Here is a 20507-nt window from a genome sequence, read left to right on the forward strand (position 1 = left end):
ACTCGAAAAGGCCATCCATATTTCCCCATCTGTACGAAGGTCTATTTTTACGACCCCGTTTCTTTATGCGTTTCTCCCTCACAAACAATCTGCTCCATTCCTATCTGACCCTGATGGAATTTTTTTTAGTATTAGTATTTTATCTTGCACATGCAGCCCGCTCATTGTTATTGTACTGTGTATGATTTTGTTTTGCATTTTATATCATTTTTTTATTCATATGTTGTATGTATGTTACAGTGTTGTTACTGTGTTTTGGATTTTTATTTTATTGTAATTGGCTGTTGGGCTTGGCCTCATGTAAGCCACCCCGAGTCCCCGTTGGGGAGATGGTGGTGGGGTATTAAATAAAGTTTATTATTATTTATTTTTATACACACTCTGGAACCGTAAAAGTAACATTTAACAAAACCAGATAGTTATACCCCAAAAGCAGTTATAACTAAGGCTGGATCTACACTGCCAAATAATGCAGTTTGGAACTGCACTCTATGGTCAGTGTTGACCCATATAATGCAGTTGAACTGCATTAGATGGGTCTATATTGAACTGCAATGAACTGCATTACATGGCAGTTTAGATCCAGCCTTACATAAAATAGCTGCATCTGAAGAGGAGGAGTATTCTTTGTAACTAGTTATTCCCAAGTATTTGTTAAGAAAAAGTCCACTATTAGCTGTCACATTAGTTCACTTGAAAACGCATTGCACAAGGATGAGAGAAGACAAGACTTATTTCCTTTATACATTGGAATAGCCTGGATTTTCTAGACCAATGACTGACTTTTTTTTCTTTTTCATTCTGAGGAAAAACTGCCAAAGGGAATGTTGCTTGTGGGCACTTCTGCCTCCAGCTTCACCTCCAAACTGTGTGACAGTGAGCTTTTCTGAGTATCATGTTTGGAAGGCAAATTCAAACACAGAGACTACAAAGAGGTCATTCATTTCTTGTGGCCCTTAATGTATGGAGTTTTTAAGCCATGGTATTCAGCTTTCCTGGCTGGGTTTTTTATTTCCAGTAACAGGAAAGTGGGTGGACCCAGGTTAAGAGTCAACTGTTGCCCACACGTATGACTTTTAGTTACAGTTCCTTGAATATCAGAACTTGCCACAGTGAACTCTTTTGGAATTTGCTTTTTTCCCAACCCATCCTCAGGAAAGGCTGCTCCTTCCTCTTGGATCAGTCTGGACAACTTCTCAGAATAAAAAAATGATATTACTGTTTGTGATGTCCAAAGATGGGGTGGACATTTTGTGGTGTCTTTCAGATGTTCCTGGGCTGCAGCTCTCAGCAGCCTTGGCCAAACATAGCCAATGCCAGATGGTTAATGTAGACATGATAAGTATATACTACTCCTCTGCCTTTTCCCCCTGTTCATTTACACCCTCCAAAGCTTACAACATTTGAAAGATAGAGTTAAACATATGAAAAGGCTTGAAAGCAATTAAACTGTCAAAAAATAGAATCAGGCCATTAACACGAACAAAAAAAAGTTCAATACATTATAGAAGGCTGATCTACTTTTTAAAGAAAGGTTTTCCAATGGCTGCCAGAATAAGAATTTCTTCACCAGTGTCTGGATAAATAAGAAACGTGTCAGTCTAAACTCTCTGGGAAGAGAGCTCCAGAGCTTAAGGACCACCATGGAGAAGACCTTCTCTCCTGTTCCTACCTCATTTACTTGTGAGGCTGGTGGAAGAGATATCAAAACATGGATGGGTTCATCTATGGGAGAAAATTGAATAATTTGGACCTGTGCTGTATAGGAATGTGCCTTATAAGTTTTTGTTTGAGAGAGGACCCCAAAGGGCTTACTGTATTCAATCGCATAATAGTTGCACTCCCCCTCCTTTTTAAAAAAAAATGGAGAGTGCAATTATCATGTGAGGGAGGAAAAAGTCTATTTTGGTTCCAGAACAGTAACTTTTTAATAAACTGACATTAAAAACAACTTGAGAACATATACAGACATGTCCTGAAAACAAATTTACATAGTTAAACATCTTAATCATCCTTATCAGAAGACTTCACTTCATTATCATTGCTGTCAGTATCTGATGCACTATCCCCCTTACTGCTCACTGCAGTTTTTTTTCCTATTAATCACTCTCCCACAGTGCATCATCTTCTAATTCACCCAGTGCATTAGAAATGCCAGTTTTTTAAATCCCTCTAAATGCACACCAAGTAAGGGTGGTTTTCTCTAGCTTGGTTTTCCCTTTCCACCAGTCAAGCAGCAACCTCTCATCGACAGAAAACCACCTTCCTGCAGCTCTGTTTACATGCCCATCACAGCAAAAAAGTGATGACTTTCAACTTGAACCCTGCTGAGTAACTTTGACATTTACCCCTATTCATGGCCAGAAGTTGTGTGGAGGAAGGCAGCCTCCACAATGTAAACACTCCCCAGTGTTCCCTCAACTGTCTTTGTCCCACTTTAAGAGCTTTACTGCTTGCTAGCTCCTTTTAGCAAGGATGTATCACTCACTCACTTGCCCATCCATCTGCCCAAAGACCTACCCTCCCATCTGCCCAAAAACCCACTTTCCCACTTCATTCTATCACCCATGCACTCACTCAGATACTCATCCACTGCCCGCCCACCCATCCATTTACTTGCCCACCTGCCCACCCAAGGACCCAGCCGCCCACCCAAGGATCCACCCACCTGCTTCACTCACTCATCTGTCCACCCACCCATCCACTCTCCCATCCACTCGCCCATCCACTCGCCAGCCCAAAGACCCACTCGCTCACTGGCCTGTGCACTTACTTTGCTTGAATCAGCATTTCTGGAAGGGTGTGAGCAGAGGATGTATGGGCTACTGAGTGAATGCGTAAGTGCATGAGGAAGAACAGGAAAGGACAAATATTGCTGGGTTTGATGTCCAAAGATCTTCTAGCCAACCAGAGATCTGGAATAACAGCTCCTTCCTACACTTCTCTGCTCAGAAGTAAACTCCACTGACTTGGAGTTTGAAGTGTTCATAGGACTGCAGCCTTGTTTCATATACAGCCTGAATTCATTATTTTTGAACACCCTTGTTTAATTCTTCAACACAATTTGGGTGAAAGCATTTTTGCACACTCTGCTCACTGATAGCGGGAAGCTCAACACATCTTTAGTCTTAGTGCCCTTTGAAGAAACACATGTACTGTTGCCAGATTTTCGGAACAGCTAAATACTAAATGAAAGCATTGCTGTCAGCAAATTTAGCCATTTGTTTATTTGTAAAATAAACATACTGCCAACATTTAGAAAATATAGGGTTCACACATTTCTGTCTTTATGAAAGCCCAACCCCAAACATAGGATTATTGGCATCTTGTTCGGTCTATATAAAAGGGGGGAAAATGGTTGGTGTCCCTTATAATAACACATGGCATCATTTTTTTTAAATGGCTTACTTTTCAAGTGTACATGTTGAGTTCAAGCTAACTCAGTTTGAATTAAGGGAAAGCCAAGGTGTTTTTCAGTTCTCCTCTTTAAAAACAGCATTGTTGAAACAAAAAAGAGTTCCCTTTATATAATTAATTGGTAATGATGGGCCATTGCCCAACTAGAGTGGGTGGCACTTTCAATGCCATCTTCTTTTCTTCCCACTGCACATTTTTAAAGAGTTTGGGCTGTGTTACAAAGTCTTTCTGTTGCATCCTTAGACTTCTTGACAAGCAATACTGAACAGCACTCTGGCAGCATACACAAACACATCTTGTGGTTAGGATAGGAAGCTCCATTAAGGAGGGTAAACAACAAAGAATCTTGTGGCACCTTAAAGATTAGCCCGGGTACTGTGGTGTAAGCTTTTATGGATCAGAGTCTGTTGCTGAAAGGACATTAGGATGACAAAATAATATGCAATTTCACAGGTAAGAATTATAAATACAATATTACAGAATGCTTATGATACCTAATGAAGGAATGGGAAAAAGAATAAGCTGTCCTTTCCAGGTAAGCCTCAGATCTGTACTAGCTTAAGAGCACTGCTCTATGCCTTTTAGCTGATTCCTGGGGAAATCAACTTTCTAGGGCAGCTTTGGTTGGCCATACATTTTATACTATTGACCAAGGGTTTTCAAACGTTTTTAGCTGCGGAGCCCTTTTTGAGGCAAAAGTTTCTCATGGAGCCCCAAGAAAATATATATATATATATATATATATATATATATATATATATATGGCATGGGCAAACCTTTTGACCAACATAACAGTATTTTGGTGGAAGAAAATACTTTTGGTGGCCATCCAGTCCAACCCCATTCTGCCATGCAGGAAAAGCACAATCAAAACACCCCCTGAGTGGTAGAAGGGAAATAGGACTTTGGGAGCAAGGGAGACGGAGCACACTTTGAGAACCACTGCTATAGACACATCTACACTGGATAATTAATGTGGTTTGACATCACTTTAACTGCCATAGCTCAGTACTGTAGATCTCTGACAACTGTAGTTTACAAGATCTTTTGCTTTCTTTGGCAAAGAATGTTGATGCCCCCCCCCCCCCAGACTACAGCTCCCTTGATTTCATAGTATTGAGCAATGACAATTAAAATTATATGAAATTGTATTAATTCTAGAGTGCAGACGCACCCTTTGATTTCTCCTAGCTCTCTAGCACTGAGCATGCTGACAAAGGTTTATGGAATCAGAAGCTCAAAACAAGCTACATTTTCTCATATAACACTTGCAGTTGCTAGGACTACACCAATTCCCCCACCTCCCAGTAGATAGTTGTGTATATACAGTATGCGCCCTCAAGTTGCCTGCTGACTTATGGTGATCTCACGAATTTCTTAGGCAATGAATACTCAGAGGTGGTTTCACCAGTTCCTTCTTCTGAACTATAGCCAGCGGCACCTGGTTTTTTGTTGGCAGTTTCCCATCCAAGTACTAATCAGGGTTGATCCTGCTTAGCTTCAAAGATCAGATAGGATTTGTTGCCTTTAGAGTGTTTAACACATTGTAAAACTGGCTTGTGTTATCTAAAACATGGGTTAACAAAATTCTACTTTTTAAAAACATTCCGTACGGAGCAAAGGGGCGAATGAGCGGTGGATTGTGATGTTTAAAAAGGAGTATGCAAATCAGTCATCAATGTTTCTGGCCAGTTTCTGTTTTGCTTTCTCAGAACACGGCTGACAGGAACTGGTTAACTGTGTACAGCACTAGATAAGAGCCAAGCATCCTGCGTTTGGTGGAGATACTTTCCTGCTGGGACAGCGTATTTCCTGCCAGTTAAACCAGGGCCAAGCTTTGTTTCTGTGCCCAGTCCAGCAAGTCTGCCCCCTTCATCCCATCTTGTCCAGGAAACACCCAGAACGGTGACCTTCTACTAGTCCAAGTTCTGAAGAGAAACAAGGAAAGGGAAGATGACATAACTGATATAGTTCCCTATGTAATGCAGAACTTGAGACATTTCTGGGGAAAGCATGAGTCTTGCAAAACTTCTACTTCAAAGTTTTCTGCTGGACCAGAACGTCATAGTGGACTGGGAAACATTCCAAGAAATGAGGAGTATTTGTAAGCCTTCCTGGACCTTTTGAATCAGTGATCAATTGCAGAAGTGCTGTGTTTTGTATGAAGCAAGCAACTGCAGAGGAAACAAAAGCCAGCCCCAAGTGTCTGGCAGGGCACGCACGTTATTGTGGCAGCAGAGCCTGATGGTCAAACAATATCTATCCCTGGCAGAGAAAAAAGTGATCATAACTCCACATGGCAGAATTATAGCAATTTGACACTACTTTAACCACCACAGCTCCACGAGTTGGGATTCTCGAAGTTGTTGTTTGTTCCAATAGATCACAAAACTAGAATTCTATAGTGCTGAGCCATGGCAGTTAAAGTGGTGTCAAACTGCAGTGCAGATTCAGACGTAGATCCTGAATCCATTGCATTGCACAGTTCTATATTCTCTTTTGACTGTATAGACTAGGCATGGGTAAACTTCGGCCCTCCCAGATGTTTTGGACTTCAACTCCCAGCCAGCTTACCGGCTGTTAGGAACTGTGGGAGTTGGAGTCAAAAACACTTGGGGAAGCTGAAGTTTGCCCATGCCTGGTCTAGCATCATCCTGTGGAATTCTGGGATTTCTAGTTTTGTGAATCCCAAGAGCTGTGTAGGTGAAAATGATAAATACTACTATCTACACTGCAAATCCCAGAGTCCGTAGGCAGTTGCCATGGCAGTGAAAGTGGAAACACAACACAATAACAGTGTAATGTGATAAGACTTTTAAATAATGAATCATTTCCTGCTCTTTCTGGGCATGCAGAATGACTTCGGGCTGCTGCCCGACTTAAGGGTAGATCTTTCTCCAGTGAGAGGCAGGGATTGGGGAAGATTTTGTGTTTCAAAACTACAACTCCCAGAGTCCTCTACCCAGCATTGGTATGCCAGTTGAGGGGTTCTGGAAATGGCACTCCTGCAAAGAAAGATGTCAACACTTTTCCGGGGTTGGGAGGGATGTGTTTATAATCAAGGCGTTTATTATCTCAGTTCACTGCAGGTGGTACAGTGAGATAAGACTGGTGTATCAGTAGACACTGACGTTTTTCATGTACGCTGGTGTGCGGATAGCCCTGTCTCCCTTTGGTGCCTTTTGGGAAAGCCCTCTAAGTTCACAGGGTAGCCCAAGCACCTGAGGCTTGTTTTGCTTGGCAAGAAAACAACGTACCTATTGTGGCCTGTTCCCCTGCAAGAAGTCAGCCAGTATTAAGCCACAGCCTCTCTCCTGTGCCATGCTGTCCAGGCCCAGCGCTCTCAGAGGGACCTACAAATCAAGGGCACCCCCAATCCGCTCCCTTCATTGGCTGCTTTGTTTGCCTTCCAGCCCCCACCCACCGCCCATTCATTTCCATGAAAGAGACTACCCAAATTTTCCATGAATACCGCCCTCCCTCCCCCTGGCCCATGGCAGCTGCTGGAGCAAAGGGAGAGAGAAGGCCTCTCATTTCCTGGCACAGGCCAAAGAATAAACAGTGATATTCCAGCTTTTAATTCTGTTGCTGTAGAAACCTAGATCTTTACGCCAAGGGAGAGGAGAGGGGTGTGTGCTGGCATTGGCGCTGGGGATGTGTCTCGGCAGGGCCTGGCATGGCGCCACCAGCTTTACTCCGCCTGGACATTCTTGACATAGCTCTCCTAGTGGGCTGGGAATCAGAGTTTCCTGGCAGGGCTGAGACAATAGGCCAAAGGGGCCGGACAGGGGCCGGGCCAGGAGCTCTCCTCGGCTTTCCTTTCTCTGTGCTTGGAGGAGATGCAGGAGGAGAAGAAATTCAGCAGCTACTCCAAATGAAGGTTGTGGCACTCCTGACCATAGTTGCACCTACCCTGTCAGGTTGTGTAGTTTGACCTCATCTTAATTGCCATGGCTCGATGATATGGATTCATGTTTCAGTTTTGCAAGGTCTTTAGTTTTTTCCAAAGAGTGCTGGTACCTCATCAAGCTATAACTCTAAAGTGTTGTCCAACTGCAGTGCAGATGTAGACCATGTAAGCCAGCTGATATACAACTCTACCGTGCTATTTTAAGTGTGACACAAAAAGCAAGTACTGAAGGGGTACCGTGGGGAATCTACTTCTTAGATTTCAATACCCAGCCATCATGGCTTCTGACTATGGGATGCCGGGGAAAGTGATTCACAAAGAAACATCCCCAAGCTCTGTGTTTGTATTTGCTCTCAGCCTTTAGTATTTGCACGTGGGTCTTTCTTGAATTCCATATGATGTACTTTTATCTGTATCATATGTATGAATCTATTTCTCTATCTGTTCATCTATATCTTTTGCCATAATGGTTTTTATCAACTGGATACCAAGTTAATAATAAAACGTATTGAAACAATTATTTCCAATGAATCTTCATCATTCTGAAGACTTCTGAGAAAGGAGGCTGACTACCATAGAAGTTTGTGGTTGTGTGAGCATTCATAACAAAGCAGTAAATAAAGAGCCCCTGGTGGCGCAATGGGTAAAATCCTTGTGCTGGCAGGACTGAAGACTGACAGGTCAGAGGTTCAAATCTGGGGAGAGCATGGATGAACTCCCTCTGTCAGCTCCAGCTTTCTATGCGGGGACATGAGAGAAGCCTCCCACAAGGATGGTAAAACTTCAAAAAAAATCCGGTAGTCTCCTGGACAACATTCTTGCAGACAGTCAATTCTCTCACACCAGAAGCAACTTGCAGTTTCTCAAGTCACTTCTGACACGGAAAAAAAGGAAAAATATACATTGATGTTTAATGATTGTATTACTCAGTTTTTCTCTGGACATATACATTTGGTGGTTTGTAGAGGTATGCATGACAAACTATGGTGATGGGAAACCCATGAGTGAGAAATAGGCCCATTCAAATTTTGGGGTAGGATTAGAGCTTGGAAAAAAATGGCATTTTTGACTAGAAGTCCCATAATCCCCCCAGTGAACAAGGGCATTTGCCATACTACCTTGAAGACTGAGGAAGCTGTAGTCCTCAGTCCCGGTGGGATCAAGATGAAAGCTTTTAGAGTTAGCCAAGTGGTTCTTTATCTTCCTTTCCTTGTGGCTAGCATTCACAATAGGCCATAAGGTTGAGGATCTTGTAGGACTTCCATGCACATAAATGAGCTTTTAGAACAATAAAAGGAGAACCACATGAAAATAAAGTATGTGTGTTTAATTGCACATTTATGCAACTTTAAAAGGAGAGGTAATGGAAAGTGAAATTTACTAAGACCTGGGAAAGCTACTGAAAGGGGGGAGGGGGGAGAAATGAATTACAAGACCGGAAGATGAGGAAGAGATATTTACAGTTTTTTTTTGGGGGGGGGGGGCACTCCAAAGTGGACAATAAATGTTCATCCATGTTTGCAAAACCCATGGCTTAAAAATAGCCCAAGTTTCTGTGAAAGTTTGCTTTAGAATTACAGTACACACAGCAATATGGTCCAGGAGTTAGATAAGGTCCTGAACATGCTTGTTTGGGTCATCATTTTTTGCAAGCTCTACACACGTGAAGACAGAAGTGGGAAAAGACTATGGCTCTTCTAAATAGGCCCATCAGAAGACACCTCCCCCCATTCCTGTTTCTCTAACAAATGCCTGAAAGATAAGGATGCTTCATTCTGCAAACACAGTCAAGAAGTGGACATGGCAGCCAGCACGTTCCCCTCCAGAACTTTCCACTGCCCTTGGAAATCTCCTGAAGCTAAACAAGCTGTCTTATCATGCCTCCCAATGGTCCGGCCATAAGGCACTGGGAATCAGGAGACTGATCTTTCCCATCCATCACCTGAAGACTCAGTAAAACTTTGAGCATACCCCCCATACACACACACACACCAAGGGCATGTTTTACATGCACTTTTACTTCTGGGAAACACTGGGTTCCTAACAGCAGTCAGAGAGAACAGTAACTTCTGCTACCCCTGGGAATTGGTCATGCTGACTGGGACCCAAGTTGTAGAAACATCTGGAGATCACAGACTTATGGAGTCATACCTCCAGAGTCTGGGAATACGTGGGCTTCCAGATGTTGTTGAACTACAGTTCAGCTCTAGCTGAACTGTAATGGTAAGGGATGATAGGAGATATGATCCAACACTTTGGGATGACTCAGGTCTATGTTGCTTTTGGAAAGGCTGTAGGTGTATTCCTTCAGTCTGACTTTTAAAACTGTCCTGATAGATATTGATCATCTATGCCTAGCCTTTCATACATTTATAAAGCCCCCAGTGGAACAGCGGGTTAAACCACTGAGCTGCTGAACTTGCTGATCGAAAGGTCAGCGGTTTAAATCTGGGGAGCGAGGTGAGCTCCCATTGTTAGCCCCAGCTTCTGCCAACTTAGCAGTTCGAAAACATGCAAATGTGAGATCAATAGGAACCACTTCGCCAGGAAGGTAATGGCATGCTATGCAGTCATGCCGGCCACATGACCTTGGAGGTGTCTATGGACAATGCCGGCTCTTTGGCTTAGAAATGGAGATGAGCACCAACCCCCAGAGTCAGACACGACTAGACTTAATGTCAAGGGGAAACTTTTACCTTTACACCTTATACTGCCAGGCTGCTTGTTTCTTCTCTTTTTCTGCCCATCCACACAGAGAAAGCTACTTTAGGCCAGCTCAAGCACATTTTTACTGTTCCTGCAATGGGGAACCTTTGCCAATTTGTTACCTGCCAGTTCTAACTGGAGATTAAACTAAGGACCCTCTGCATGCAGGGTCTATGCTTTCCTGGTGAGCTATCCTGTCCCCACTCGGCATGTAACAGCCCAATCCAGTTTTCTGCTGCTGTGTCTTTCGGTGAGAATTTCTGCTTTAGATGTTTAAAGTGCTTAACAACACAATAGGACAGAACTACACATGATGAAAAGCAGATTCTGGTCTTCAAATACAGTGGTCCCAAAAAAAGAGTACAGATGCACCCACAGGTGCTGTTTCATGGTTTTGTCTATAAGCAGCAAAACTTGGAAAAGTAACTTTTTTTATTATGCTGGACAAGCTGTCTGGAGAATGACAGGAAGAATAGCTTTCTTTAAGTTCTGTTTCTATCACCAAGACGCAGATTCGGGGAAAGCCGCATCAGGTGACTTTTGAACAGTTAGTAAAGCACAAGAAGCTTGCCAGAAAACAAGCACAGATGTGAAGATTAGGGACTGCTGTTGCTGCGTCACATGTAATCCCACCCTTCATGCTTTTACTTTTGGTAAAGTAGAAGAAATGAAAAAAGGCATCTCTCCTGCTCACCGCCTAAGCAGATAACTGTGGGCAGCTGTTCTTTAGTTGCAAACCACATGCTTTCTTTGACATAACCAGGTATATCAGTAGAAAGCAAAACTTGAAAAGTGGTATTTAAGAATTAATATAACGACATGCCAAAACCAACCATAAGCAGCAGTAAGAGGTGGCGGCTTTGGGTTGCAGAGAAGTATCTCTCACACATCTGTTTACATAGTTATAGATGGCTGCAGCATAACCATTATATTAATTCTTCCTCAAAATTACCCTCTAAACCAGGCATGGGCAAACTTTCTAACTTGAGGGTTGCTTGGTGGGCCGAAGCAGTGTTGGTGGGCTGGGAGGGAGGGGGTTCATTCCAAGCCCCCTTCCTGCCCTTTCCTCCCCTTCCTTTTGGGGGCAGAAAGTGAAGGAAAGACAGGAAATGTTTGGATCCCGAAAGAGTTGGTCTTGGTCAGGATGAGATGGTGGACAGGAGATAAAAAGTGACCCCATGTTGCCTGATATAGAACCCTAGAGGTGGAAGAGGCCTCCAAGGGCCATCCAGTCCAACCTTCTGCCATGCAGTAAGGCACAATCAAAGCACTCCCGATAGCCAGCCTCTACGGAAAAGCCTCCAGAGAAGAAGGCTCCACCACACTCCCAGGCAGCCTATGCCACTCTCCAGGAAATTCTTCCTGATCTTTTCAGTCAAATTTCTTTGCTCCCTTTTGCCCTAGTCTCTAAAGCAGCAGAAAATGAGTTTCCCCCCTCCTCCTCAATGGGACACTGTTTTAAATCTCGAAACATGGTTCTCATGTTCCCTCTCTTCTCCCAGCTAAACATCCCCCAGGGGGAAAGGAAGAAGAGTGGAAGAGAAGGATGGAAGAGAATGGAGGCAGAGGAGGGAGTGAGAAGGAAAGAAAAATAAGATGGTGTGAGAGAGGAGGGCCTCAGAAAAGAGCCCAAAGGGCCACATCCAGCCCGGAGGCCTAGGTTTGCCTATGCCTGGTCAACACTGCTAGTATGAAGTAACCCTCAGTCATTAGGGATTAGGCTAAACTGTGATTTGATATGTTTCTAGGCAGCACTAGCATGAGAATTTCCTTCTCTTACACCAAATGTCATATTCGCTTTTGCGTGACCTAGTTGCACAGCTGCTTAACACTGAGAAACCAATGGGAGCGTAGCTGCTTGACTGCTGCATGCAGTTTTCTGACCCAGATATTTTCTCTGCTTTTCTAGTACTGCATAAACAGGTCCAGGGGCACATAACATTGAACTGTATGGGAACGGCACAAAATGGAAGAAGAAAAGGAGAGTTTCATTTAAAAAATAGTGCTTTTTATTATAAATTAATGAATGTTTTCTTTTAAAATTCCTTGAATATAAATATAAATAGATGTGCAAAGTTTTCTTCCAAGTTTGATTTTTGGTTGAGTCTTCAAGCATGTCTAGCAGCCTGCAAGGCTGAAGGGTGGAATCTTTATAAAAGACAGAACGATATTGTTTTAGGCAGGTCTGTAAACATTTCTTTCTGTAAAAACAAAACCTCATCTGCCCTTCTAAAACCCTGATATGGGAAAAAAATAAGATGAACACACAAAAGTTGGATTACAGTTTTACAAAAAAATAATGATATGAGAGTTCCAGGTAATTCTGTTGTTGCTACATTCCTGTTTTGCTTTCTTTCAGTTATTCAGTGCGATTTAGGACCCAAACAAATCAACAGCCTTTGCTGTAGATGCAAGCCAATTCATCTGAAAACCCATGGATGAAGGCAGAAGATTATCAGTCCAGGCAAAAGATGCTCAGGTAGAATAACACTGCTAGTTCATTTCTCATCCACGTCATTGTTTCAAAAGCAGTGATGCGATTTCTCAGAAGGATGTCCTCCTTTGCTTGCATAATGACACAGAAAGGGAGTGACAATCTTTCTGTGCGAGATGTGCAGTAAGAAGTCAGTCCATGGGATAAGAGGAGGGTACTCGTCTTTTCTTCTTCTTAAGGCTTAGTCTCATGTGTGGCAGCGTCCTCCGGGAAAGAGGTTTGGAGGAAGGGGAAATTTTGCCTCTCCAGGAGGTCGAGAGAGGTAAAGGCTTGGAAAAGGGTTCCTCTTAAAACGGAGGAAAAGTTGGTTTTCAGGCACTAGCTGGATCCCAGTGCATCTATTCCGTTATCTGCAGAATGGTTTTGGTCAGAGGTTGTTAGAGAAGGTGTGGGGCCAGTGCAGAGCAAAAGCTCCTTGTAAACGGTCCATTGGGTAACGAAGTTTGCAAACCATTCTCTCCTCCCAGCGCAAGCCAGGCAGGCAGTGATCTCAAGGAGCAGCAACCTGTTCCTTAGTCCAGCAGCATCGCTCTCTCTCTTTCTTTCTCTCCCCCTTGCACAAAGCAACCCATGGAAAACCATCCAACACAAACAACAGTGGGGCAATCGCTCTCCGCTGGGCAGAGGAGCCTTGCCCTCTTTGAACCCACAGCATTCCCCTCCCTACTGCAGCGTATTCCATCAGCCGGGCCAAAAAGAAATGTCATCTTTGTTGTACATCGATCTCCTTTCTCCTCCTTTCCCTCTTGTGCTTGTGTCACAGGCTCCTTCCTCCTCCTCCTTGCTTCCCGTTATGTGGAGAGAAGGATGCTCCTCAGAAAGGTGCGTCGTACTGGTCCAGGAATTCCTTGATGGGACCCGGGAGCTGGGTCATCTTCTCGTAGGAGTCCAAGTGCCCGTTGACCGTCTTGCGGCACAAGTGCTGCAGGGTGGACACGTTGGAGGAGAGCGGGCGGCTCAGCACCAAGGGGATCTTCTCTCCCCCGGAGTAGATGTAGTAGGCCCGCTTGGGGCGCGACACCTCCCCGGGGTGCTGCACTGTGGGCTGGTGCTCGGGAAGCGGCATGTAGTGGCGGACCAGCTTGAGGACGCAGTCAAAGCGGGGGACAGGTTGGCTGCTGTGGGGGTCGCTCTGGAGCGAGAAGCTGCCCCCCTCGCACTGGATGCGCAGGTTCTTGGTGCCCGACTCGGTCTTGACACTGAGGGTGAAGAAGTGGCGCTGGTCCGAGCTGTCGCGGATGAGGAAGGTGCCAGTGGGCTCGGCGCTGAGCAGCAGGTTGGCCTGCCCGCCTGTCACCGCGCTCCAGTAGAAGCCACTCTCCTGCAGCTTGCGCACCGCGTTGACCACCAGCTGGTACTCGCTCTTGGAGCTGAAGGTCTTGAGGCGCAGGCTGGTGTCCAGCGGGTGGCTCATCCCGGCGGCGCTGGGGAACTTTCGGTGGGTGACCATGGCGCAGGGAGCCAGCTTTCCGACCGGTCGGGGCTGCTCTGGAGCGCAGCAGGGGCCAAGAGAAGGGTGCGGAGGTCTCTGGAAAGGAAGGAAAGGCAGGCAAGGTTAGCAGACAAAAGGGCCAAGCCAGGAGCTGCTTCTCGAGGAGGAGGAGGAGGAGGAGGAGGAGGGCACCTCTGCCTGCCCTAAGGTCTTCCCCGATGTGGCCGCTACCACCCGCATGCCCTTGAGCCAAGAGGGCCACCTCTTCTCCCCTCCCCAACCGCGGGCTCTCTCTTCTCCTCCGCCCCGTTTTCCTTCCCCTTTCCACGCCAGGAATGCCTACCTGGAGAGCGAGAGCGGCGCGGAGGCGACGTCGTCGTGGTCGTGGAGTTTGTCTCGCTGCTTAGTAGTAGGAGTAGTAGCAGTGGGCAGCAGCAGCAGTGGCTCTTCTCGCCGAGCCTGACTCGTCCTGCTTTTGCAAAGCTGCCGGAGACGCCGGCGGAGGCTTTTATGGGCGCCTCCGCCTGCCCGCGCGCCCCGCCCCGCCCCCTGGTTCCTGGTTCCTGGAAGTGGGCTGCTTCTTGTAAGGCCACGCCCCGCCTCGGCCTGCAGGGCCCGCGCGCCACCGCCAGCCCGCCAGCCAGCCAGCCAGGCAGGCGAATAGGCTCCTCGCCAGGCAGGCAGCAGGCAGGACGGCCCATTCCTGGCAAAGGAGCCGCCTTCCCTCCCTCCCTCCCTCCCTTCCCCTCCTGCCCTGCCTTGCCCTGTCCGCTTCCTCGGGACCAGGGATCGGGAAAGGGATGGAGCTCCCCCGCCCCGCGTTCTCGCGCCCCGGTCAAGGCAGGCCCTGGACGGGGAAAGCAACACACACAGTCCTACTCCTGGAAGAGACCCCGAGGGCCACTCCGAGCTCCTGATCTCTTGGATTCCACCTCTTAGCCCTGCCTCCCTCCAAGCTTAGACGCACAGCGCTGGAAGAATGCACAAGGGCCAACCACCCTGGAGAAGTACACAATCAAATCATTCCCGGCAAATGGCCACTCCAGCTTCTCCTGACCTGGAAGAATGCTCAAGGGCCCGCCACCCTGGAAAAATACACAATCAAATCAGTCCCGGCAGATGGCCACTCCAGCTTCTGAGCTGGTTAAGAATGCACAAGGGCCCGCCACCCCAACCCCAGTCTGCTATGGAGAAGTACAGAATCTCCTGCTTCTTGGCAGGGGGTTGGACTGGATGGCTCATAAGGTCTCTTCCAACTCCATGATTCTATGAAATCACTCCCGGCAGATGGCCACTCCAGCTTCTTCCGAGCTGGAAGAATACACAAGAGCCCGCCACCCACAACCCCAGTCTGCTATGGAGAAGTACACAATCAAATCACACCCGGCAGATGGCCACTCCAGCTTCTCCCGACCTGGAAGAATACACAAGAGCCCGCCACCCCCAACCCCAGTCTGCTATGGAGAAGTACACAATCAAATCACACCCGGCAGATGACCACTCCAGCTTCTCCCGACCTGGAAGAATGCACAAGGGCCCGCCATCCCAACCCCAGTCTGCTATGGAGAAGTACACAATCAAATCACTCCCGGTAGATTGCCACTCCTGCTTCTCCCGAGCGGGTTAAAAATGCACAAGGGCCAGCCACCCCAACTCGTCTGCTACAGAGAGGTACATAATCAAGTCACTCCCAGCAGATGGCCACTCCAGCTTCTCCTGAGCTGGAAGAATGCACAAGGACCCGCCACACCAAACCCAGTCTGTTATGGAGAAGTACACAATCAAATCACTCCCGGTAGATGGCCACTCAGGGTCTACTTCAAAGCCTCCATTGCACTCCAAGGCAGCGGCCTATTCCACCGCCCGACAGCTCTTACTGTCAGGAGGTTCTTCCTCATGTTTAGGTGGAATCTCTTTTACTGCAGTTTGAACCCATTGCTCCAGTTTGTCTTCAGAGCAGCAGGAAAAAATGGCTTCAAACTACAGGAAAGAAGATTCTACCTGAATATGAGGAAGAACTTCCTAACGGTGAGAACAATTCAGCAGTGGAACTCTCTGCCCCGGAGTGTGGTGGAGGTTCCTTCTTTGGAGGCTTTTAAGCAAAGGCTGGATGGCCATCTGTCGGGGGTACTTTGAAGGCGGTTTCCCTGCTTCTTGGCAGAGGGGTTGGACTGGATGGCCCACGAGGTCTCTCCCAACTCTAGGACTCTGCTTGCCCCTTCCTCAATGTGACATCCTTTCAGTGTTTTCCTCGTAGCCTTGTTTTCTGAAAGGTAAACATAGCCAGCTCCCTCGTCCGCTCTTCCTGGGACTCCAACTCCCACCATCCCCCGCTGGCCATTGTTCTCTCTTGCCCGCCCCTTGCAGCAGACTTGCCAGTCAGTCGTTGGGATTTCTTAGAAGGCAGCGTTGTTCTTTGAATGCTGGAGCCAGGCGGGGAGAGCGGGGCCGGGGGGGGGGGGGGGGGTGTCAGGGAAGCGAAGGGCCAGGAGGGGGCGCGCTTTCCGCCCTGCTGCCCGGTCCGTGGCGGAGGCCTTGTGCGTCAGGCAACGCGAGGGCTTGCCAAGTCATGGCAGTGGCACGATTTCCAGCGCCCAGAGCCAGCCTGGCAGGCACTTTCCTGGCCCTGGACCAATCTTCCAGGCAGCCCTCTTCAGAGGAGCCCAGGCTTCTGCTCCTGGAAGTCTGCCGGTGGGAGGGAGAATTACTTCCATCTTGGGGTGCATCTCTACACTATGGAATTGATGCACTTTGAGACCGTTTTAACTACCACAGCTCAACGCCAGTGAAGCTTGGAAGTTGCAGCTCCACCAGATCTTTCGCCTTCTCTGCCAAGGAGAGCGGGTGCCTAGTCTCCTCCAAATCCCATGGTTCCATAGCACTGAGTCCTGGCAAGTGAAGTGGTCTCAAAATGCGTTCATTCAACCGTGTGGAAGCACCCTATGCTTCCAGACATGTGCTCTTTTTATTTTAAAGCTTTGTATTTGAATCTAATGGAAACATGCATTTAAAGGTGTCCAAACAGAAATATAAGTAAAGATAAAGTTTTCCCCTTGACATTAAGTCTAGTCCTGTCCGATTTTGGGGGGGTGACACTCATCTCAAATTCTAGGCCAAAGAGCCAATGTTGTCCAAAGACACCTCCAAGGTCATGTGACCGGCATGACTGCATGGAGTGCCATTACCTTCCTGCCAGAGGGGTACCTATTGATCTACTCACATTTGCATGTTTTCAAACTGCTAGGTTGGCAGAAGCTGGGGCTAACAGTGGGACCTCATGCTGCTCCCCAGATTTGAACCTGTGACCTTTAGGTTAGCAAGTTCAGCAGCTCAGCAGTTTAGCACTGCGCCACTGGAGGCTTCTAACGAGAAATATAAGCTAAGGTAAAGTGATGCTTTCTAACCCAAAGAGCCGTTGTTGTCCATAGATGCCTCCAAGGTCATGTGGCTGGCATGACTGCATGGAGCTCTGTTACCATCCTGCAGAAACAGTATCTATTCATTTACTCACATTTGCATGTTTTCAAACTGCTAGGTTGGCAGAAGCTGGGTCTAACAGCAGGAACTCAACTCATTCTCCGGATTTGAACCGCCAATCTTTCGGTCAGCAAATTCAGCAGTTCAGCAATTTAACCTGCTGCACCACACCTAATCAAATATCCGTGTTGTGCCTTTGGGGTGCTGTGGAATCCAGCTTTTATTGTGCAACCACTGCATCTTATTGATATGAAGCTGCCGGTGGCACAATGGGTTAAACCCTTGTGCCGGCTGAACTGCTGACCGGAAGGTTGGCGGTTTGAATCTGTGAAACAGGGTGTGCTCCCATCTGTCAGCTCCAGCTTTTCATGTGGGGACATGAGAGAAGCCTCCCACAGGATGGTAAAACATCTGGGCATCCCCTCAGCAATGTAATTGCAGACAGCCAATTCTCTCACACCAGAAGCAACTTGCAGTTTCTCAAGTCACTCCTGACACACACAAAAAAACCCCTTATTGCTGGAATTTTATGGAGCTTCCAGCCGCAGCCTCCTGAAGAGGCAAGGCCTCTCAATCTTATCCTGGAGTGTTTCCCCAAATTCTATCGTATAGTATTACTTTATTTATACACTGCCTTTACCGAAAGCTGTGACTAAGAGCGGATTATGGGATTTAAAAAAACAAACAGAAGTAAAACTCTGAAGATAACAAATACAAAAACTTTATTTAAATAGCACTGAATGTACTCTAGATAATTAAAAAAACATTTAAAATTTCCATGTTAAAAAGCAAGAGATAGAAGGTGGAGTGTTGTGTGGTTTCCATGCTGAATGGCCCTGTGTTCAGCAGCATATTCTCCTTAGGAGAACGGCAATCCAGCCCGGAAACCCCACAACACTCCAGTGATTCCAGCCATGAAAACGTTTGACAATACAAAAGATAAAAGCAGCATCATGTCTAAAGGAAATCTCCAAAATTTCTGACAATTAAGGAAAGATGAACTAGCTACATGCCATCTGTTAATATGTAGCAATTTTCCCTCTGAAAATCCCAGTTGAAAATTTTCTCCTATTCCCCTTTTCGACACTGCAATGGAAACAGCATTTCCCTCCTAACCGATTCCTGTTTCTACAAAGCAACTTCCCATTGACACAGTCATTTCTTAGCAGAGTTAAATCATATACAGCAAGCAGTGCATCCCGGGGAATCCTTCTCTTGTGCTGCAGTCACTCAGAAGGCATTTCCCAAAATCTGAGCTGGATGATGACAGCAAGCTCTGTGTCAATGTTTTCCAGCGTTTGCTATGGAGAAGGTCTCCCTCCCTCCCTCCCTCCCTCCTCCTCCACTTAGCATTTTGTAGTGCTTGGCAGGGTGTCCTTGGACTATGGGAAGACTTGGGGTTTAATTGTCCACAGAGTTCTAAGATGTCAGTTTGTTTTTTGTTTTTACTCTCTCCAAGGGCAGCCTTCCATCCTATCCTTACTTGCCCTTCTCAGAAGAGCTGCAGGGAAGGGAGACAAACTGAGCCTGAGACGTGTTTTGGGAACCAGAAATGCAAGATCCTCTCTCCCTTTCTTGTCCTCATTCGGTAGCTGAAGGCTTAGGAAAACAAGTCAGGTTAGTGTATTAACCACTGAGTGGATGCTCTGTAGCAATAGCTTGTCATGGATGGAGCTGGTTTTGCGAGAAGGACAGGAGATTGAGGGTGCCTTCCTAGGAGAATTGTGGGATGAGTTATGGGTTAGGCTGTTGGAAAGTTCCCAGGAAGTAAGAAACGGGATGCACAGACTGAACAATATCATAGTACACAGGAGGGAGGTGAGGGGGCAACTAAAAGCTTTGGCTCGGTGTGAGGACCACACGACACTCCACACCCGCATTGCATTTGCTGCATCTGTATTTCCCACAAGAAAAAATGGCACACAGAGACGGGAAAACTGTGACCCTTCAGAGGCTTTTGGATTATAATTTCCACATGCTTGACCAGTGGTCTTGCAAACTGAGGCTAGTAGGAAATTGACTCACAAATTTCCCTTCCTTTGGCTTCACAAAAGTGTGAAGGGAAGGCCAGATGTATTCATCTAAATCAGGCATCCTCAAACTGCGGCCCTCCAGCTTTGGGCCTTCAACTCCCAGAATTCCTGACAATTGAACATGCTCATTAGGGCTTCTGAGAGTTGGAGGCCCAAACAGCTGGAGGGCTGCAGTTTGAGGATGACTGATCTAAATGCTTGGAAGCGTGCATTGGGATATCTGATGGGCTGTGGTTCCCTGAAGCCTGTCCACTGGGAATGTAGAGCCTTTTTCTTGAAATATCCCCGAACCATGAGTGCAGTAGCCTCAGTTGCCATGTAAAGTAGGCCAACCAGGGCCTTCTTAGAGCTTGTCTGGAATCCTGTGGGTCAGTTGCAATCCGCAGTTGCCAAATGGTATGTTAACACATAGAAAAACCCCATGAATTCAATGACTAATTTAGTCAGGGCTAACAAAAGGACTTAACCTGGAAAATTTAATAGTCCAGTAAATGCGTTATTTACTTGCCACTTGAAATTTAACTGCCCTCAGGGTCACACTTTACATATTTTATAGTTCTGAAATTTCAATAAATTTACACTATCTTTGGTTTTATTGCCAGAACTGAATGAATGTCATGGCCACATATTACATAATTCCACCAATGGTTCACATCCAAGGCATTTATCTTGCTCATATTGTGTTTTTTTTGTAAAGGTGTTATTTAAAAGAATAAATAATTTCTTTATGACCACAGTTATGCCCATCTCTCGTGAATCACTGTAGCTTTGAAGTGTTTGGTGAATGCTACTTAGAAAGGTGGAGCCCCTGTTGACGCAGCAGGTGAAATCACTGAGCTGCTGAACTTTGCTGACCAAAAGTTCGGTGGCTTGAATCCAGGGAGTAGGTTGAGCTCCCGTTGTTAGCCCCAGCTTCTGCCATCCTAGCAGTTCGAAAATATGCAAATGTGAGTAGATCAATAGGTACGACTCCAGCAGAAAGGTAAGGGCCCTCCATGCAGTCATGCCGGCCGCATGACCTTGGAGGTGTCTACGGAT

General features: G+C 46.4%; 1 protein-coding gene across 1 annotated transcript; it reads right to left on the reverse strand.

Annotated features, from left to right (window-relative positions):
• Nucleotides 1-12019: 12019 nt before the first annotated feature.
• SOCS3 (suppressor of cytokine signaling 3) lies at nt 12020-14476 on the reverse strand. Its single transcript, XM_060764370.2, has 2 exons — nt 14303-14476; nt 12020-14055 (listed from the first exon to the last, which is right to left on the reverse strand). The coding sequence occupies exon 2, from the start codon at nt 13975-13977 to the stop codon at nt 13342-13344; it is 636 nt and encodes a 211-aa protein (XP_060620353.1). The 5' UTR covers nt 13978-14055; nt 14303-14476; the 3' UTR covers nt 12020-13341.
• Nucleotides 14477-20507: the final 6031 nt, after the last annotated feature.

Source organism: Anolis sagrei, chromosome 2, assembly GCF_037176765.1.
Source record: "Anolis sagrei isolate rAnoSag1 chromosome 2, rAnoSag1.mat, whole genome shotgun sequence".
NCBI lineage: Eukaryota > Metazoa > Chordata > Lepidosauria > Squamata > Dactyloidae > Anolis > Anolis sagrei.

Excerpts from the sequence above, each read along its gene's own strand:
- SOCS3 (XM_060764370.2), bottom strand. The coding sequence starts at position 13,977 with ATGGTCACCCACCGAAAGTTCCCCAGCGCCGCCGGGATGAGCCACCCG.